General features: G+C 43.5%; 1 protein-coding gene across 2 annotated transcripts in view; it reads left to right on the forward strand.

The window, feature by feature from the left end:
• Window positions 1-17,219, forward strand: part of ELOVL6 (ELOVL fatty acid elongase 6) — a 77,671-nt gene extending 60,452 nt beyond the window's left edge. For both annotated transcript variants that reach the window (XM_040597649.1, XM_040597642.1), the window contains 2 exons: window positions 12,400-12,551; window positions 14,556-17,219. In XM_040597649.1, coding sequence (XP_040453583.1) covers window positions 12,400-12,551; window positions 14,556-14,980 — 577 coding nt within the window. In that variant the 3' untranslated portion in view covers window positions 14,981-17,219. The remainder of the gene's footprint in view (window positions 1-12,399; window positions 12,552-14,555) is intronic.
• The last annotated feature ends 2,989 nt before the right edge of the window (window positions 17,220-20,208 follow it).

The raw sequence follows: 20,208 nt of genomic DNA on the forward strand, positions 1-20,208 counted from the left end.
TGTAGAGAGAATATGTAACAAGCACGTATAACGCAATACAGTGTTGGTACAGTTAATGCTGCGTTCTTGACCATAGCCTAAGTGTATTTCCAAGCTTTTGAGTCAGCCTTAGGATTTTCTGTTGCCCTGTAAAGGAACTGTATTTGAAGCAAGATCCAGCAGAGAGATGCAAACCAGTGTCTTAAATGGCTTTTCAATGGCTCCGCAGAGCCGAGTAGCTGCTCGGAGCACGGTGCTGCAGTTTGAGCTCTGTAGTGCTGTGGCTGGCTGGAAAGATGCCTGCCTTCCCCAGTCTTCATTTTCCTCACTGTGACTAAGAGCAATGAAATCGTGTCGTTAAAATAAAATAAAATAAAATAATAATCAAAAAAGGCACAGGAGAGACTGTTTTAGCAGCATCGTTCACCAGTCCAGTTCAACAGCAGAGCCGTGCGACCAGAGAGATCAGCAGGTGGGATATGCTGGTACGGGAGCTCAAAGCAGAGGAGAGCCACAGGGAGTGCCCATCGCCAGTAGTCACATCCACCTCCTCGAAGAAAATGTTTTCAAAGAGTTGTAAGTGGGAACAAAAGTGTTCATCATTTCAACCTTTCAGGGAGTTGGGAAAACTAAAACCATTTTTTAAGTCTAAAACATTTGTGAAAATTGCGCCCTTGCTTGCAATCATTTAGTCATTAGGAAGAATATCAATACCTTACAGCCTTTCAGACACTTGGGCTGAAGAGGATGAGTTCTGTGTGCTTTTTAAAGAGTGAGATTAACATAAATGCTCTTAAATGACTGTTTTGTTAATTTTTGAAAACGTGCTTTTAAAGGTATTCACTTGCCATAGGAAAAAGTTATATCATGGGACTAAGGCTGCTTTCCCGTACTTTTTTCTTGTTCTTTCCCATTGTAAGACAGTAAATAATGTTCTCAAATAATTTTATTAATAGAGTAGGCTTTGGAGGACACAGGCAGAAGGGCATTACTGTGCTTTCAATTATCTGCTAGCAGCTGAATTGTAGTAACTAAGCATGTGCTTGTCTGAACACGGTTACAAAAGGGTAAAATATGGTAGCACAAAGCTCCTTCTCTGATTTTACAGTTTTACACTAAAGTTTAGTTTTACCCCAAAATTGCTATGGCAGAATAAGCATCAAATACTTACCGTAGTTCACCAGCACCAGAGAAGACTTGGTAACGTGTTTTCACATCTGTGCCCAAAGTTAGTTTTGTTAAAGGAAAATACGGGAAAATGATAGCCAGTGTGATTTTTCCACCCCCCCCCAGTGAAATGAAAACAATTTAGATCAGGAAGGAGTTCAGCGTAGATGCACAGTAAGGTCATGATAGTCCTAAACACCAAACATACAAAAAACAAGCATTGCGGTCCTCTGCAAGATGGACTTTGAAATAATGAGATTTTTTTCATTTCATAGTGAGAGTTTAGAGTTCTGGTTTTGTCTCTAGTTAACTCACTGGTTATGTCGTCAGGCTTTTCCTTCACAGGCTTGGGTAGATCGAAGCCTTTTAAAATGAACTTCCCACAGAATCAGTTGCTGCTGAATGGGATTAAACCCCATTTTTGTAGTTCTGTCAACTGAGGGCAATAGTAAAGGAAAACATTTTTTAGGAATATTGGCACTGATTTTTCCACCTCACTAGCATGGGTTTTGTACCTGCCCATGTCGCAAGGAGTTAGCCACTTCCCACTGTGGATTCTGATCCGTACCTGATTTTTACGTGGAGTTCACTGGTGCGAGTAAGGGCATCAGCAGGGAACATTAATACAAAACGACTACAATAGTTGGAACAACTGCAAAGATTCCACGAGGGAGAAGAATCAAAGTATTTTCTCCTGTGGCAAGGTCAGCTGCTGGGGTCTGGTCCTATGTGAATTGAAGGGGTGGGGCAGTGAGGGGGAGATAGAAGCAGAGATGCTTTTAAAACTCACTCTGTGGGCTCATGTTCTCTGTGGCTGGTGTCCAGCTGTGTCAGGCCAAATCCACCCAGGTATTTGCCTCATATGTCAAGGGAAAACAGAGGGAGAGCAAGAGTCTGACAGAGTCTGTGGAAGGCACATCTTCCTCTTATCTCGTCTTCTGGCTAGGTCAGGAATTTTTCAGCTGTTTGTGTTTCTAGGACAGCACAGCTTTGTAAACTTGCACCGTATTTCTGCGCAGTGCTCTGTATTTTTAGGTCTTGAAAGCATACTGCCAAAATATTAGATGTGCAGACAATGAAAATGTGATGTTAAGAGATGTAACAACACTTTATGTCTATAAACTATTTATCTTTAAAAATGTGAGTGTATCTTGGGTAATTAAGATGGAGGGTTTGGGACTTGAAGGTTTAGAGAGTAACTTTAAAAAGTGAAAAGAAAATCTATGGTAGATCAAAGGACTCTGAAGAAAATTCCTCTGGCTGGAGCGTGTTTACTGTAATTCAGTAATACTGTTTTTACTGATACAGAGTGAGTTCAGATCTCTTTCTGCTTACATCAAATGGACCTCGTGGGTAGGGCACTGAACCACAGCTCGTGATGTTGCACATCATTTGTCATCCTGGCTCAGACACAGATTTTTGACAGGACATTTAAATTTCACTTTGCCTCACCTCTCTGTCTTTGAAATGGGTCTCATGCTTAGCCACCTTACGAGACTGTCACAAGGGTAAAGGCCATTAAGGGCTGTGAAATACTCACAGATAAAATGCTAAGTGCCTTGGAGGTACCAACACAGACAGAAGTCTGAAGGAAGTTAGGTCTGAACCTGAAGAGACACCAGCTCCTAAGCCTTTGTACATGGTGGTTCTTCATCCAGGGATATCTGATCTAAAGCAGTTGCTGGCCTGAATATTGTTGAGGCATTGGTAACTGTGGGACAGCCCAAGCTGGAGGTGGTAGGTCAGTTGGCTGTTGGAAAGCAGACGAGACCAAAATTTTGGTACGACAACAAGAAGGTTTGCTCTGTGGAGAGAATGGAGATGTCCTTATCGTCACAAGTGGATTCGGTGAGGAGACAGGGTCTTTCTTGGAGGTTCCTGGATCAGTTCTAAGAGGTAAAACAGGGAAATGCTTTACCAGTGTTTTATAAGAACAGTCTTTCTGCAGGGTTGGGTCTCCCTCGCTCCATCGCTAACCTTGCTTGAAAATTGCGTTGCTTGAAAACACTTTAGAAATGTTGAAGGATGATGAAACAACAGCCCAATTACATTAATTTTCTTTGCCATTTCTTATAAAAATAATGGTTGGGATGATTTCATCAGCTGTAATTTGAACTCTAGGATATTTGAACTAGGATAGAGAACTCTTCTCTAGGATTTCAAGGCAACTTACTGTTAAGAAGTCATTTCTTCTAAATGCTTGTAAAATGCTTCATAAATGTTAGATTTAGAGTTAAGAGGGACCAGATCCAGAGTCAGCACTATTCTTTTTCAAACTTTTTTATCACTTAGATGAATACCATATCACTGAGTATCCTTCACTGACCCAGAGACTGATTAATTTAGAAAATATAACCCTCAGTTCCAGAAACCTAGCAAAATATTTTTAATAACCAGGTACAGACTTACAAAGCTGGTTCTTCTAGTCAGTTGTTAATACATATGAATATTTCATACAGACTGTCCTTGTGTCACATTGACCATTTAGGATGGTGGGTGCCAGATCCTTTTCTGGGCTGCTTTTCTGTGAGGTTAGAGGACATGTCATATTGCGCTGACTTAGCCACAGCTCTCATTAACTCCTTGAGATCAAACTAAGAGCTATTAATTCCATGTAGGTCACTGAACAACAGCCAAATGATATCTTTCAGTCATTGCCAGCATTTCATTTGTACTTAATGATCTGTTTCTTAGTGTATGCTTTCTCACTGCACAGTAAAAATATCATGATTTTGCAATCAAAGCTAAGCCTAAAGCAACCTGTTTAAATACAAGAAGATCCAGGATTTTATGGAACTGCATTTGAATACAATCAAGGCAAACTAAGACAGGAATCACATCTGAGATAACGTTTAGGCAATCTGACAGCCTTTTAGTGAAACTATATATTAAAATTTTCATAGGCTTAATTAATTCCTCCTCTCTTTTGAGGAGTTTATTCCATCTGGAAAATCCAACTTTTTTTTAATACTGCACCATCACGTATTGCATGCTGACCAGTGAAGGGAGTGCTGTTCCTCCCTTCCCCCTGCAAAGCTGGCCAGATATGGATGAATGTGCACATCACTGTTAAAAAAAAAAAAAAAAAAAAAAAAAAAAAAAGAGAGAGTTAATAAACGATTTGTTTAAAACAAAAAAAAGGGGGGGGGGGAGGAACAGCTGCAATGAAAAAAATAAAGGGGGGAGGAACAGCTGCAATGAAATCTAGGCAGTTCACCAACACTCAAGAGCAGCTTGGGTGTCAGAAAGCAGAGCAAAGCAATTGTGAATTCTGGTGGATTGTGCTGCTCCTGTGCGACATTCCTGCCCATGGCCACCCCCGCCCCCGGTAAGGGGGGCCTGCAGGACCCACCTTCACCCTCTGTGAAACTCAGTGAACATGTGCCCACAGACTCTTTAAGTTTAGGGAAACTTAATTAGCCAGGAAACATATTTCTCACTCACCCTGTGCTTCCCTATGCTGGAAGGTTGGTGTGTGATGGAAGGTCTCGCCAGTCACTCCCCGTGGTGGAATGAATGCTGCCTCTGTTGGGCAGGCCCTTAGGGAGGCTACTCTCATGGTTTTAATTCTTCTGCCAGCCTTGAAACAGTCTGGCGTGTCTATCCACATAACCGTTTTGGAACAATAGGCTTAAAATAAGTACCTAGGCACCAGTAAAAGTCAGTAGGCTGTTGGTCTGTAATTCTGGTCAGCACAAACCAGACCCTAATACCCTTTCCTCACTTGATACCACCCAGATAACCACTTTAATCTGGACATCCCCTTTAATTGTGGCTCAGCTTTAAAAAGAAACTAGCCTCACTACAGCCATGTCCTGGGAGAACCGGAAAAAATGAAGTTTCTCTTTATTTTCCCCCACAGATTATGAGGGCAGACTCCTATAAACCTCCCCATTTAGGTGCTAAAATTTTGTTTGGCAGTCTTCTCTTTTAGCAGTTTCACAGGGTACTCTGATCCTGTGGGACCACTGCGAAGTACAAGCACAGGTTTTAGGTGGGCCAACAGTTCATTAAATCTTCCATCTTTCCCACTGGTTTGATAGTATAATCACCATAGTAATGCAAAGCAGCAAGCACACTGTGATCTGACTACCTCACCTGTCTACATGGAGAATAGTTTAGGTATATCTTTAGATATATCTTCTTATAACAGAGCTGTATGTGTAGTGTGCAGTCACCCTACAAGTGCATATTCCTGGAACTACTGCCCTGTTCATGAGGCAGGACCTGTCCCTGTGTGCTTCCTCCCTGGAAAGGGCCATTTCCCGACGCTGGTCTGCCGCCTTCATCTGAAGTCATCTCAGAAAAGGCAAGCTTGGGGAAAAACCTTCCCTCTGCTGGTTTGCAAGGCAAGGGGCCCCTTCAGTGCTTGCATCCTCCGGAGGTGCCTTTGTGCCTTTTGAGTCAGCCAAAACTACTGTTCCTTCTCACACGGCCAAAGCAGGGTTTTGTGGGAGGCAGATAGAAATCTCCTACAAACAGTTTTAATTTCTGGCAACAAAATCCATCAGTTTCTTAAGCCATCACCTAGCCCTGTCCCTGCTGTGTTATCCGCTTGGTTCGTATAATTGATGGGCTGGGACTCTGGGACCACATTTCATGAGCCTGCAGAAGGTAAGAGTGATTTGAGAAACTTGCCCTTACCAGGTGGAGAAGAAAAGCTTTATAAATACAACCAAAAAACTACAGAACAAACCTACCGGTCACGTTGCAAAATCGCAAACTTATTTTTAGGAATTAATCGAAGAGCACAGTGAGCAATGGCTGAAAGATGTGAGACATTCCTTCACATGGAGATGCATTCACCTCGGAATATGCTGCTTGATAATACCAGGAGTTGTTTGAGTTTTGTTACTGATTTGGAGGTAACTGCTCCATTGGGGAGCTCAGAGTTCTCTGATGAAGGTGGCTTCAGCTGCATTTCTTTTTCAAGATACTTAGTTCAGAGAATTGTTTCTTTTATAGATGCTTTCTCTTGCATTTTCCCAGTGTCAGTTCGTATTTTACATACTTTCTGTTGCAGAAATGTTCTGTTGCCCTTTTACAGTAACTGCTTTCTCTAGGGATGCTCTCGGGCTACCCTGCTGCTCTGACCTGCCAGACCGAGGGGTCGCTGTGCATCCCGCACTCCTGTGCCACACCATCCGCAGCACACCTTGTTCCTCTTTTCTGAGCACCGCAGATTTTAAATCAGAAGGGCCCAGAAAGGCCTTTTTAATGTGTTGAGACCAGCTCTTCAGCAGCACAAAGGAAACTTGATATGACAATGAAATACTCCTGCTCAATGGTGAATGCAGTTTGATTTGTTAAGAAGGAAGGTGTAGGAAGCTCCGTGTTCTTCACCTGCTGACCTTTGCACATTTCTTTTGAATTCAGAGTGCTTCCTCTGTAAATATTTTGCACGCTAAAATGAAAAAAAAACCAACAAAAAATAACCAAAGAACCCGCTTCCCTGTTTTCTCACTGTTACAGTATGAGCAGGCTGCAGTCTGAGGGCTGTGACTGCAGGTAAGGTGACCCCGGCTGCTCTCCCAGGACCTCCGTCTGTTCAGTGTGGGTTTCATGGAGGAGGGCCACACGCCACCACCCCCCTGTCCTCCCAGGGCACTGACTCACCTGCTGGGGCAATTGTGACTTGCCATGTAAGCAGGTCGGGGCAGAATTAAGATTTCTTCTCCCAGTCTGGGAGCTGGGGCCAGACCCGCCGGAGCTCTGGCTGAGTGCCCAGCCAGCTCGCTGCCAGACCAACCCAGCACACCCGCGGCAGAGGATGGTCCGACACCTCGGAGACCGGTTAAACCAGCTGGGCGCCTGTTATTTGGGCTGTGCTGAACAGGCCGTGGGCCTGGGTAAGGGGGGCTCTGCTTGAAGTCCCTAGCAACCAACACTTAATTCTGTGCAGCGCAACAGGTCTCATTGTGGGCTCCCTGCTGCTCTCTGCTGTGTCTGTGTACGCAGGGTGGCACGCTTTTGAAAGTCAAGATACTCCACTTTTGACATGTAGCTTGTAGCTAACATATTTTGCGTTCACCTTAGCCATATTCAAGACTTTTATCCCCTTTAAAGCCGTCTTTACTTAGTTTTGCAGGTACATTTACATGGTATGTTTGGTTAGTTGAAGGGTCTTTTTTAAGGCGCAAACCAGAGCAGAGAATTTCTGCACTGTGATTATCACTGCACTAAAATCCTTTAGGAAATGTTGCTGTATTCTGTGCTGACCTTTTAATTTTATTTTTATGCTGAAGTCACATTCCCTGCTCAACTCTGCAGTGTTGATCCTGGACCAGGATGTCCAGAGGTGTCAGGGGCCAGCTGCAGTGGTGGGTCTGCACAGAAGGCAGCCCTAGCAAAAACGAGCAGCGTCTTCTTCATTGCATGGAGGAGCTGAGCCTGCTACAATGGCAGCTGCAGTTGAAGTCTTGGAACTACCTACTCCCTGAGAGCAGGCTTTTGAGAAACAAGTACTTCACTCCCTTCTGGTAAGCAGGATAGAGGTAACAGAAAGTAGTAACAGACTGCTTGCTATGGCTTCTAATGCCTGCTTTGTCTTCCCGTCAGGTAGCTCCCCAGCTCTCATTTCACCTCTTCTTCATGCTGTGCCTCACCCATGCGTGGGATGTGTTTGCAGCCCTCTGAATTGGGTTTGCATGGCAAGGTTTTGGTAGCGAGGGGCTACATGAGTGGCTTGTGTGAGAAGCTGCTAGAAGTTTCCCCTGTGTCTGACAGAGCCAATGCCAGCCGGCTCCAAGACGGACCCACCACTGGCCAAGGCCAAGCCCGTCACAGCAGTGGTAGTGCCTCTGGGACAGTGTATTTAAGAAGAGGGGGAAAAAAGCCCTGTGCAATTGCAGCTGAAGAGAGGAGTGAGAATATGTGAGAGCAGCAACCCTACAGACACCCTGGTCAGTGAGGAAGGAGGAGAGCAGGAGATGCCCCAGGTGCCACATCAGAGGTTCCCCTGCAGCCCCTGGTGAAGACCATGGTGAGGCAGGCTGTCCCCTGCAGCCCATGGAGGTTAACGGTGGAGCAGACACCCACCTGCAGCCCACGGAGGACCCCACGCCAGAGCAGGTGGATGCCTGAAGGAGGCTGTGACCCCGTGGGAAGCCCGCACTGGAGCTGGCTCCTGGCAGGACCCGTGGCCCCGTGGAGAGAGGAGCCCAGGCTGGAGCAGGTTTGCTGGCCGGGCCTGTGACCCCGCAGGGGACCCACGCTGGAGCAGCCTGCTGCTGAAGGGCTGCACCCCGTGGAAGGGAGCCATGCTGGAGCAGTTGGTGAAGAACTGCAGCCCATGGGAAGGACTCACGTTGGAGCAGTTTGTGGAGGGCTGTCTCTGGGGGAGGGAACCCACAGTGGAGCAGGGGAAGAGTGTGAGGAGTCCTGCCGCTGAGGAGGAAGGATTGGCAGAGACAGCATGGATGGACTGGCTGCAGCCCCCATTCCCCATGCCACTGGTGGGGAGGACAGAGAAAATCAGGAGTGAAGTTAAGCTCAGGAAGAAGGGAGGGGTGGGGAAAGGTGTTTTAAGATTTAGGTTTTACTTCTCATTATGCTACACTCATTTGATTGGTAATAACCTGATTTCCTGAGGTTGAGTCTGGTTTGCTGATGACAGTAATCGGTGAGTGATGTCTCCCTGTCCTTACGTCAACCCACGAGCCTTTCGATGTATTTTTCTCTCCCCTGCCCAGCTGAGGAGGGGAGTGACAGAGCAGCGTTGGTGGGCACCTGGTGTCCAGCCAGGGTCAACCCACCACAGCCTTGTTGGAAAACAAGTTTATGAAGGAAAAGTATGTTTTTATTTTACTCATAGTTATGTTTTGATGGTATTATGGACAGTAAAATATCAGTTGGGCATTTGTTAATCTACCAGAGAAGTCACTGCCTGAGGGGAAGAGAATGTAGGACATTTTGAGTCTGAATAGATGAGAAAGCTGCATTAGCCAGTGCAGTTTGTTTCTGATCAGTCTCTCTGGTTGCAAAAGGCTGTAATTGTACAGTAATTCACTGGTACCTTGTTTCTGAAATCCGTACAGATGATTCCCACCAGACAGACTGCTTTGGTAAGCAGTTCATTTCAATACCTCACAAAAGCTAAAGCAGAGAGCAGGGCGAGGACAAAATGAAGCAGAAGTGATTTACTGAGCAAGCAATGTCATAACTCTGCTGCACATCATGTCTTTGCAAGATAGAAATTTGTTGGTTGATCTTACCTTGCAGAATAAACAAGATTAAGTGTCACAGGCACAAAAAGCAGTCCTGGCTCTCTGGGTCCAAGGCACATTTGCAGATGCATGTTAGGTCTTTTTCTGTCTCCAGTGGTGTGTGCTTGTTGGCAAGGTAGTGTTTTGGCATGCAGCACATCTCATAAACAGGTACATGCTCATTGCGTCTATTTAGGTAATTAGAATCAGTTACTTCCAGTTTGCCATCCTCCTTATTTATAAAGCCTTCCCCTGTGAATTATGCAAATATGTAACTTGATTTTTTACGGATCGAAAATCCAGATTAGTCTGACTCACACCATGAACGAGCAGTAGCTGGAGTCGCTTCTAGAGCCATGGAACCAGAGGAAACCAACATCCTGTGAGATTATAGAAAAGTGTGTGTGTGCGCACATACACAGAGCAAAGTGAAACTCTGTAATCCCCACAGGGCAAATACTCTTTGGCTCTGTTATCAGTCCAGATTAAATCCCTGGGTGTCCCTACTCAATCACTTACAGTTAAGTCAATGTTTGCCTGTTGCTTGAACAAGCACTCTTCTCATCTGAGTTCGTGTTCATGGCACAGAATTTTCTTCCGTTTTAAAACTTGAATAATAAATGACATTTTAGAAAAGCAATACAGCTTCTGTACAAGGAAAGGCATATGGCTCGCAGCTGTTTGATTTCATAATTTTAAATTTCCTTTTTTGCCCCCCATTTTAATGTCAGTACTGAGTTACTTGCTAATGGGAGAACCAGCGTATCATTAGATGTTCTGTGTGATCTTCCTCCACCCAGTTTTGCCACCACCTAAAACACAGGAGCAAGCAGCAGCCTGCCCTGACTAGCTTGAGGAGTTCACTGCCTCGGGAAGTGATCAGATCACATCTCTGTCAGGATCTCCTGTCTTCTTGGGAATGAGCAATGCAACTGCTGAGAAAAAAAAGGGCATGTGTTAAATGCCAGAGAAAAGGCACAGAACGAGTTGCATCTCATTTCAAAACTTCTGCAGGCTTTGGCACTCTCTGCCGAGTTAAAAGGATCCCTGAATGACGTGAGAAAAGCATGCTGAGGGAGCATTTCTGGGAGAGAACAGCCCTACATGGAGAGGATGCACTGCAGGCTGCATAGATGCTAAGGATACTGCACTGTCTCTTCTGCATGCAGGGGTGGATGGACATGAAAGTCTGCAATGGCTGTCTTGCATAAGCCTGGGAATATGCACATTGCTTTGTGCAGTGCTAACAAGAAAACAGACTCAGCCAAACTCCTTCAGAACACCTGTACCACAGCAGGATGGTTGTTTATTTGCATGTAGCACAAGAGAACTCACATGGAAGTAGAGCCCATGAGCAAATACCACCATATAAATAGCAGATAATAAGCGTAGCTTCCTAAGTCCTCATTGTTTGGCACAGTGAAACCTCAGGTGTCAAAATGTAATGGTGTGGGAGCTAGGATGTAACACTTCTCCTGGGGCATGACCTGGCTGTAGAGCTCCATCTGTGATGCCACTGATAGAGCCTGTAGAGCACCAAGCAGCATGGTGCTCTTTTTGGTTGCAGAGTGCATGAAGTGGACAGGGGAGAGCAAAGTACGTTGCTCCTTAGCATCAGACAGGTTTGACTGGGTATATCAGTGCTGCAGATTTTAAAAATCTAAATACTTTGTGCAAAATCTATAAAAACTTAAGTCAATAATTTTTATCCTCTGCAAGCTTTACTTGAACCCTCTATTCTGACCGAGCGCCATAAAAACTGCCATAGACCTCAACATTTGAGGCTGCCTTGATGATTTTAAAGCACATTTTTTAAAGAATACTGACTTCACAAGACAAGGACAGGTAACAGAGAATCTATAACTTCAGATGAACTGTTCCTTATTTCACACACACTGCATAAATGGTAGCTTGCATTGCCCACATGTGTCTGCACATTGATTTTAGGTGGCTTGGTTTGCTTGCTGTCATGTGATGGTCACGAAATGCACCAAGGCAGAGCAGGAACCAGAGGATTCATGAGTAGGACAAGGTCACAAAAAAGTTGGAGGGGAGATAGGATGGAGCTTGGTAGAGACGCAGGCACATACGATGTAGGCATAAAGTGAGATACACTCAATCCCAGAGGAGATTGAGGCTTCCTTTGCTCCATTTTCCTGGAAGCTGCTTGTTTCACCCAGTATTTGTCACAGCTTTTGAGAGGCCAACAAGCTACAATGGTAGACAACGGGCAAACACCTTCTTGCCATAAAAGTGAGGCAATTCCTTCTGCAGAGCTCCTCGCTGCTGAGGCAGAAGTCTTTGTTCCTTACATCAGCTGGATGTCTCTTGTTGTCTGAACCTATCCCCTCTGTAATTGCACTAATTAATACCGTTGCAAATCTCTTGATGTTTCTCGTTTATGGAACACTGTTACCTTGCATCTCTCTTGAGGTTGAGGGTAAATCTGCTGTTCATGACTTGAGTGAACAAGATTCCTCTGTTAGCAGTGACCTGTTAAGAGATGAAGTCAGCATGTGCACCAAAACACCAGCCCTGACTGAAAGCCCCCGTCAAAATCTGTGTGCCCTACCCGGGTTTGAGTATGCTTGGAGCTCCTGTAGGTGTAACAAATGCAGGGAGAGAGGAGAGAAAACTCTGAGGAAATCAGGAGGAGGAACTGGTCCTGATTATGTTGATGACAGCTCTTTATCAGCTCATTTCTTGTAGTTTCCCAGCCATCAGCAATCAAAACTCTGCATGTTGTTTTCAGCTGAAGCAGATGTCTCCTGGTGCTCCTGAAAACTTAAGGGTTATTCCTGTAATAATGAAATAAAAAACGTTGATGTTACCATTCCAGACTAACCAGGGACTGCAGCTGTAGTACAGTTTACAAATCTGAGTTCAGAATAACTTCCTAGAAGCCAGCAGAGTTGCTCCAGCTTTGAGGATGTCTCAAACTTATTATTTCAGCAAATTTATGGCCTTTTTCTCATAATGATTTGAAGCAATGGCATGTAGTTTTCAAGTGTCCACTCAACTTTCTTCATTTTCTCTTTTTATTCTGAAGTATATTTGGTGCTGTCCGAACTGGTGCTTACATGCTGTACATTTTGATGACCAAAGGCCTGAAGCAGTCAGTGTGTGACCAGAGTTTTTACATTGGACCTGTGAGCAAATTCTGGGCATATGCATTTGTGCTAAGCAAAGCACCTGAACTAGGTGAGTACCCTCTCTCTCTTTCCTTCACTGTGAGTATTTTCAGTAGAAATGTCTGTGCAGGAAGCACAAGAAGGGTCTCAGTGCTGTCGAAATCTTGGTTTAGTTTTAGAAAAACCGAGTAAACAAAACCAACCTCAAACTCTGCATGTGTTAGTCTCTAGAGGTTAAGTCCAGCTTGGCTGAAGTTAGAGCAACGTGCAGTTGAATAAGACCGTTCCCAGCCCAGGAATAAACTGCAGTGATTGTACACAGCAGGGCAGTCAAGAGATAAGAGCAATCTGGTCCATACCTCTTCCTTTGCTACTTGTAGGCAAGTACGAGTAGTGTAATTGGCAGTCACTCACTCCACGGTACAGAAGTGAAGGGTGTGCTACAGCAGCTGTGTCAGCAAGAGGCTTTGAGTCAGGTTCTGCCTCTATTCTGCAGCATTTGTCCTTAAATACATGTGTAGGCGTACAATTATGAACAGTAATGTGCTTCCTCCCTAAACATTGAAAGCTGTGGCTGTCTGCTTCCTCCAAATAGAAACCAATTTCCCATAATATCTCTAGATTTTCCAGTCCTGATTCTTATACAGTCCTGTGTCTCCAGCAATGTTTTTGGTAGGGATACTTAGGAGATACATGCCAAAGCCAACTTAATAGCCATGTGTCCTCATCCCGTGACATATTAGTGTGAGAAAGGATTGTTTTAATGGAAAGGAGGAGGCAGTGATTTAGCAGCCCTCCAGTTTTCATTTTGGAGGATGTCCTTACTAAATCTCAAAGGGCTGCAGCACTCCCTGTGATCAGGTGTAAAGCAAAAATAAGTCTTTACCTTTCAACAGAGAATTTGATGCAGCAAATTATAGGACAGCAATTCATCAGCATAAAAGCTGGAACGAGACTGTCCACTACCAGTTGCCTTGCTGGGTCAGAATCCCTTGGCTTCTTGCTGCTTAAATGATTGCAAAACTGCAGAAATGTAGTTGTTAAAACTGGAAGACATCAGCTGGAACTGCACAGCAACAATAAATTGAACATATGATTACTTATAAAAATGTGAGTTAACATCTTGCATCTGATGAAGTAAACAGTAGCATTATGGCTTATTACTAACCTTCTGCAGACAGTGCAGTTTTGGTTCCACCCATCATTAATATTAATGATTTGGATTTCTTGGTGTATATATATAGGTAGAATTAAGCCCCCAGATTCAAATCTCAGGGAACTTTTTGGAAACACTGTGTCTATAACAGTGGAAAACAAGTAGCATACATATATGCATGTGTCTGCTTGAGGTGCTTGGTGCAATCATGAGAAGCAGAAAGAAGAAAAAAGCAGGAAAGAGAAACAAAATTTACTTTTCTACAATAGCAACGTGAATTTGCAGAAACAGATGTGCACTTCAACGTAAACCAAATTTCTTTCTGGAATTCTTTTTTCCTGGCAGTTACATACCTTTCGGTATTGTAGGTTGCACATACAGTAGCTTTTTGCGTAGTAGCTCAGAAGGCTCTACTGAGTTTAACTAGGTTCAGTTTGCAGGTAGGCATTTGAATCAGAGGACGCTGTGCTGCTTCCTCTTCAGATTTTCTGCTCTGCCGAGCTGCACTTCTCTTCTAGTCACAGTTTATAATGGACAGTGTCGCAGTCAGAGATGATGCACGTACATCCACCTATCTCACCAAACGGTCACGGATTATGTTTGCAGCAAATGGCTACCAGGTAAACCTATGGAGTTTTCAAATGGGTTATCCACACAGGAAAATGTGGACGCATTGGGTTTCCAGAGATCACATAGAGATCAGGAGCCAGGCTGGCTCTCGGATCAGACAGGCTCTTGTATTTAGAGCTGAGGTGTTTTTTTACATGCTCTAAAATAGTATATATTCCTGCAACAGCAAAGGGAAGAGAGCACTGAGGTAATTATGGAATTGTTCAATATGTTTCTCATTTCCTCCCCTCCTTTTTTTTTTTCTTTTTTTTTTTGTTGTTTTTGTTTTGTTTGTTTTTTATGTTACAGGTGATACAATATTCATTATTCTTAGGAAACAGAAGCTCATCTTCTTACACTGGTACCATCACATTACTGTGTTACTTTATTCTTGGTATTCCTACAAGGACATGGTGGCTGGCGGTGGCTGGTTCATGACCATGAACTATGGAGTACACGCCGTTATGTACTCTTACTATGCCTTGAGGGCCGCTGGCTTCAGAGTCTCACGCAAGTTTGCCATGTTCATCACCTTGTCGCAGATCACTCAGATGTTGATCGGTTGCGTGATCAATTACCTGGTCTTCTCCTGGATGCAGCAGGGCCAGTGCCATTCCCACGTGCAGAACATCATCTGGTCCTCTCTCATGTACCTCAGCTACTTTGTGCTCTTCTGCCATTTTTTCTTTGAGGCCTATATCGGCAAAACCAGAAAAGAAAGGAAGGTTGACTAGTGGTAGGAACAAGAAGCCATAGCTCAGGGTCATCAAGAAAAACAAAAGTATAAGAAAAGAAAATGGCACAAGGAAACACATTCATGTATGGTGCAGCTAAAACTTGGCAGCTTAGGGAAAGTTAGGTTGGTTTAACCCAGTAAGTTTATGATCCTATCATGGTGAGGACTCACTGAATTCTACTCTATCTCAAAGGACTGCTGATGAAAGAGAACTTCCTTCTTGTACCTGTCTGCTCTAGAAAAGAAAGGAGAAAAGAAAGAAGAGAAAAAAAGAAAAGAAAAAAAGAAAGAAAAAAGAGAAGAGAAGAAAAAAGAAGAGAAGAAAAAAGAAGAGAAGAGGGGGGAAAAGTACAATAAATAAGCAGTGTGTTTCCCCAGGGTGGAAGAGAGACTTTAAAAAAAATAAAGTTTCTAAATCCTTTCTAATAATTTTTCAGCATTAAACTTGAACAAAACAAAGTAGAGAGGTGACAAAAAAAATATCTGTCTATGATAACACTAAGATTGCAAAATTAAAATCTTTTCCATAGAATGTTGATACCTTTAGCCAAAATGAAACTCAGAAGGACGTTTCCTGCATGGGAAGTGGCTGAACTCCACACTGTGGTCATGAATGGAAAAGAGAAGAGATTGATTTCTCCGCTATGTACTCTGCCAGGGAAACAGATCTGGGATGCAAAGTCAGCTCCCTCAGAAGGCGGAAAGGAGCAGTACTTTTACAAGAGTTTAATGTGAAAAGATGTACTGTTGCAATACATATCTCAGAGTGCATTTTCCAAGTGCATTTTTCAGTTAAAGGCAAGGAATTTCTGCAGCAGGATAAGTCATAGAGGGTTAAATCAATCAATATTTGCTAAATTACCAGGGGCTAATAGCAGAATGATGTTCAGGAAGGAGAGGGAGGCAACTCCCCTCGTGATTTTTAGGAATTATCTGTTAATCTCAATTTAACCCACAGCAACACCGAATTAAACGGGGGAAATCGGAAGAAATCCTAGTTAGCAAGAAGAGAGTGATACATCTGCCCACTGTTTTCAGAACAGAGCCCTGTGGTACAATACGGATTCTATATTTTTGTGGATGCAAGGCTACCTGCCTGGTGGGAAGAGATGGCAGGACTGCACGACATTAGGTAACACTGTGCTTCTGCATCTGCCTCCTGGGCAGTGCAGAGATGTTCAAAGTGCCCTCCTCTGGTTATGTGGAGCTACTACTACAAAACATACTTGGAATAGGTTTTTCTCGGTTTGTATAGAAAAAAATGAGTCTAAACGGAGTAACTTTGCTGCAGCAGCTTAACTCTAAAGTCCAGAGAGAATTATCCTTCATTAAATATGTATCTCTCTCTCTGCAGAATCTGTACTGTAACATCAGACTGACCACTTCAGGAGACACTTCCTTCTCTGAAGTCAGCTACAGATATAAGGAGAAACGTATTTCACTCTGAACCTTAGAGAGTTAGTTGAGAACAGCCATATTCTTTCAAAGACAAGTACATTGCATTATCTGTGATACTCCAGTCCTTACAAAGCCAAATAAAAATGTGTAAAAGTTCCTAGTATTTCAAAGACGCAAGTATGTAAACTTGATGTTAAATGTGTTAATGTAGTATTCTAAATTGTATCAGTTAGGTAGTTTAACTAAACAATTAGAAGAACTAGATCAACAAGATAGGGACTGCTGTTCTGCATAGGATATACACACACCTATAACTACACCCATATACACATTCTGTGAATTGTCAACAAGAAAAAAAAGAAGCCCAGTGGCAGAGAATCACGTTTCCTGGCTAATGCAAAAGATTGTCATTATCTTTCTTGCTTTAATTTGAGATTGTACAGTACAAAGGGTATTTTTTTTTTAATTACGATTTTTAGCTTTAATTGTGCTGTCATTCATGAAACAGAGCTGCTTTAGTATCCTGTTAAAAGATGACAAGGGCTTTCGGTGTCTCATTATATACAAAAGAAGAACAAATAAAGTTACATTCCATGTTATGTGAATGGTCTTACAAGTCAAAAAGCCTTTGCAGGCTGAAATCATGATTACAACAAGCAGAAAATGAGTTTACATTTGTGTTATTTAAGTTATTGATGTGCTGACGTTATTTTATGGTACACAACAAATAGCAAAATGTGATATGCAGTAATGAAGCTATGATACTCATTAATAGGACTACTGTATACGTGGAAATATTAGACAAAACCAATTAAATGTGTAAACCATTTTGTTATACAGCTTGGGAGTAGATAATTATAATGCTGAATAAGCCTTCTTCCTCATGCTTAATTTTGCCCTGGCTAAGAAGCAGGTTAAGAGCAAAAAAGGCAAAATTAAAGTCGATGAGAAGCATTGGTAGAAGCCCACCACTGTGCCATTTAGACCCTCAGTCCTGTGTGTCTTAGGTCTCTCAAATAAAGCAAGAGTCCGGTGTCCAGAGCTGAAGCTGGAGCAGAAATTTTGGGCCCTGTGAAGTTAGTGGAGGCTTTGCTCTGCTTTGGACAGAGCCAGTGTGTCCGGCTGCCTTTGATCCGAGCAGAGGGAAAGGAGCCGCGCACACCTCCTGTTCATTTGAGGCTTATGGCCAGTGGCTTTTAAGTAATTTATAAATGGTATTGATAAACTTTATCAATAAGAAGTGACACCACTGCAAGGCAAGGACTCGCAGCCCAAGTTAAACAGAGGCAGAAAACAGGATGGGTTGCAACCAACCTACCACGTTTCATACATTGTTTTTCCTTAATTGCGTAAGAGGGAAAAAAAAACCCTACACTTGTGCATGCTGGATGCCAATGCTGGCAGTGCCGACACTGACTTCAGCAGAGCAAGAATTTCACCTGCTCTTACCCCATCCTCTCACAGCCCTCGTGGGTACCTCTGCACCGTTCCCAGTGCCTGCTCCCTGATGTGCCCACTGCCCCACCAGCTGGGGCTGGGCGAGCGAGGGCCACCTTTCTTACTGCCTGGGAAGTGGCTCCAGTGCAGAAACCAACCCAAGCAAGCTCCTCCTCAGAACGCAGTGCAGGCGTACCTCGGACATGCAGGGGCCACTCGGCGCTGAATTCAGTGAGGGTCCTGGCAGGTGACTAGGCTGCAGGCAAGCATATACGTAGGGAAGAGGCAGCAAGATCAGGCACATAAGAGACAGTGTAAATTGGGGTACATTTACCATCACACTGGAAATTGGCTGTCGCACTGCCATGTGCGTGCTTCAGGAGATGATGTCACACATGCATTTACACAGGTTCTATGGCCCTACTCTACCATTGGGCTTTTCCTCTAAGGTTTTCCATTGGAGTCAAATGTGGTAACTGGCATTAGAGAAATTGGGGATAAGATGAAAACAACTTGCACTGTATTTCTTACGTTTGTTTCTTCCTAAAACATGCACACATGCTATTTAGACATCACATTTAACCCACTAACATGTACTTAAACACTGAGCCAGTCAACCCCAATACAATACCTCAACAGTACTCCAGCTGTTCAGACATACAAGCCACAAGATAGAAACACAGCTAATTGGGTCCTATTTATTTCCCTTGGTTTGAGCCTTGGGGTCACACTTCAGTATTTTCTGTCCACTACCAGAACCCTTTTTTCCTGTTTTAAATAAAGCTGTAATTCTGTTGCATTCACACACACCGTGGGGAACTCAAATTTTATTGAAATTACCAAGCATTATGGGACCTGTGACAACCATCACAGATGCTGGAGATGCTGTTACAGGATTCATTATTAAAGTCAGGGAAGTTACACTGGTGATAAGGTCAGGCTGCCAGGGTAGAAGTAGAAGTCTGTGTTTTATGTTTTGACACATGAATCCAATGTACTGAAATAAAACCAGAAGGGTTGGTATGGATTTGAGCTTAGGCAGTTGTGAGCATAATTTGGCTCTTCCTGAGTGAACACTTTGAAGAAAATAATTTTGACTAGTTAGTGGAAAAACAAACGTGGGTAATTCTGCGGACTCTTTAAATTGTGCCTGTGATGAGAAGAAAACCCCTGATACTTACAGACCTTCTGTAACTCAGTCACAAATGATTTATGTCTGCACTCACTGATAACACCAAAAGAGACCTCTCACCAGAATCTCACAGTAAACAAATACAATTTTTTACTTAGAAGATAAAAGCCAAAGCATGCAAAAGGCATCACTAAAGAGCCAAGCTGGGTAGCTGGAATAAAGCTGTGAGCACAAGTTGCAGGAGAGACGAGAGGGGAGAAGGCCTATTCCATATCCCAGGAGAAAGTATTTCCGGGCTGGATGCTCACTCCTTCCCAAGATTTAAAAGGCAAAGCTGGAGGAGGGTGGGTTGCATAGTGCCAGGCACACAGGATAGGGTGGCTGGTGAAATGAGGCTTGTGTGAAGGGGTCACTCCTGCAGAATTTAATTATGCAGTGGCTCCCTGAGTGCAAGCATGGGTCTTGTGGGTTTGTTTGGAGGACCATCCGTGGTCTAACAACTTGTGAACTTCAAGACCTAGATGTATTTCATTTTTGTCTCCTGAAAGCAAAAACCTGGGACAATGTTTTAGTTGAGAGCAATGGTATCTCAGGGATCAATATTCAGGTGAGTTTCAGGCAACAAAGACTGTAAGATACCAATTATTGTTACTGTGAAACAGCAGCCTTTGTAAGCAGTGCCAGATACAACATACCAGCGCGGTAATCTCTGTAGTAGTTGTAGTCTATCCTGTACTTAAGAACCAGTAACAGAAATGTAACATGTTTATATACAAATCATAAATAGAGACATACAGTAACAGAAGTGGCTTTGATCACAGAAGAAATCAAAGCAAATTGCAGACCATACAACAGTTCAGGACTTAGTCCAATGCCTACTGAAAGTGAGATTGTTGGTGAGATGTCCAGTGACTTCAGCAAGTTTTGCTTCAGCCCCCTGCAGCCCAGTTGCAGAAGGCAGCACAAAACCTAAATCCCCTGCTTGTTTATTTAGTGGTGACATGAACCACACGGGGCATCACTCAGGCCCTGGCATGGGTTGTCAGTCATGTTTTCCAGCCTAGTGTCAGTGAGCCCTCTAAAAGGGAAGACTTACAGCTCAGAATTGGTGGTGGGTTTCTACTGTTTTATTTCAATACATTTTCCATTCCATTTATTTTATTAAAAGCGAGCTAAAGGGCAAGTCCCTGATCCTGCTCTTGTAAATGCCCTGTTGCAGTCAGAGCAGCTACACATGGGCACAGAGACCATTTGCTTAT

The sequence above is a fragment of the Falco naumanni genome, chromosome 1, assembly GCF_017639655.2.
Source record: "Falco naumanni isolate bFalNau1 chromosome 1, bFalNau1.pat, whole genome shotgun sequence".
Classification (NCBI taxonomy): Eukaryota; Metazoa; Chordata; class Aves; order Falconiformes; family Falconidae; genus Falco; species Falco naumanni.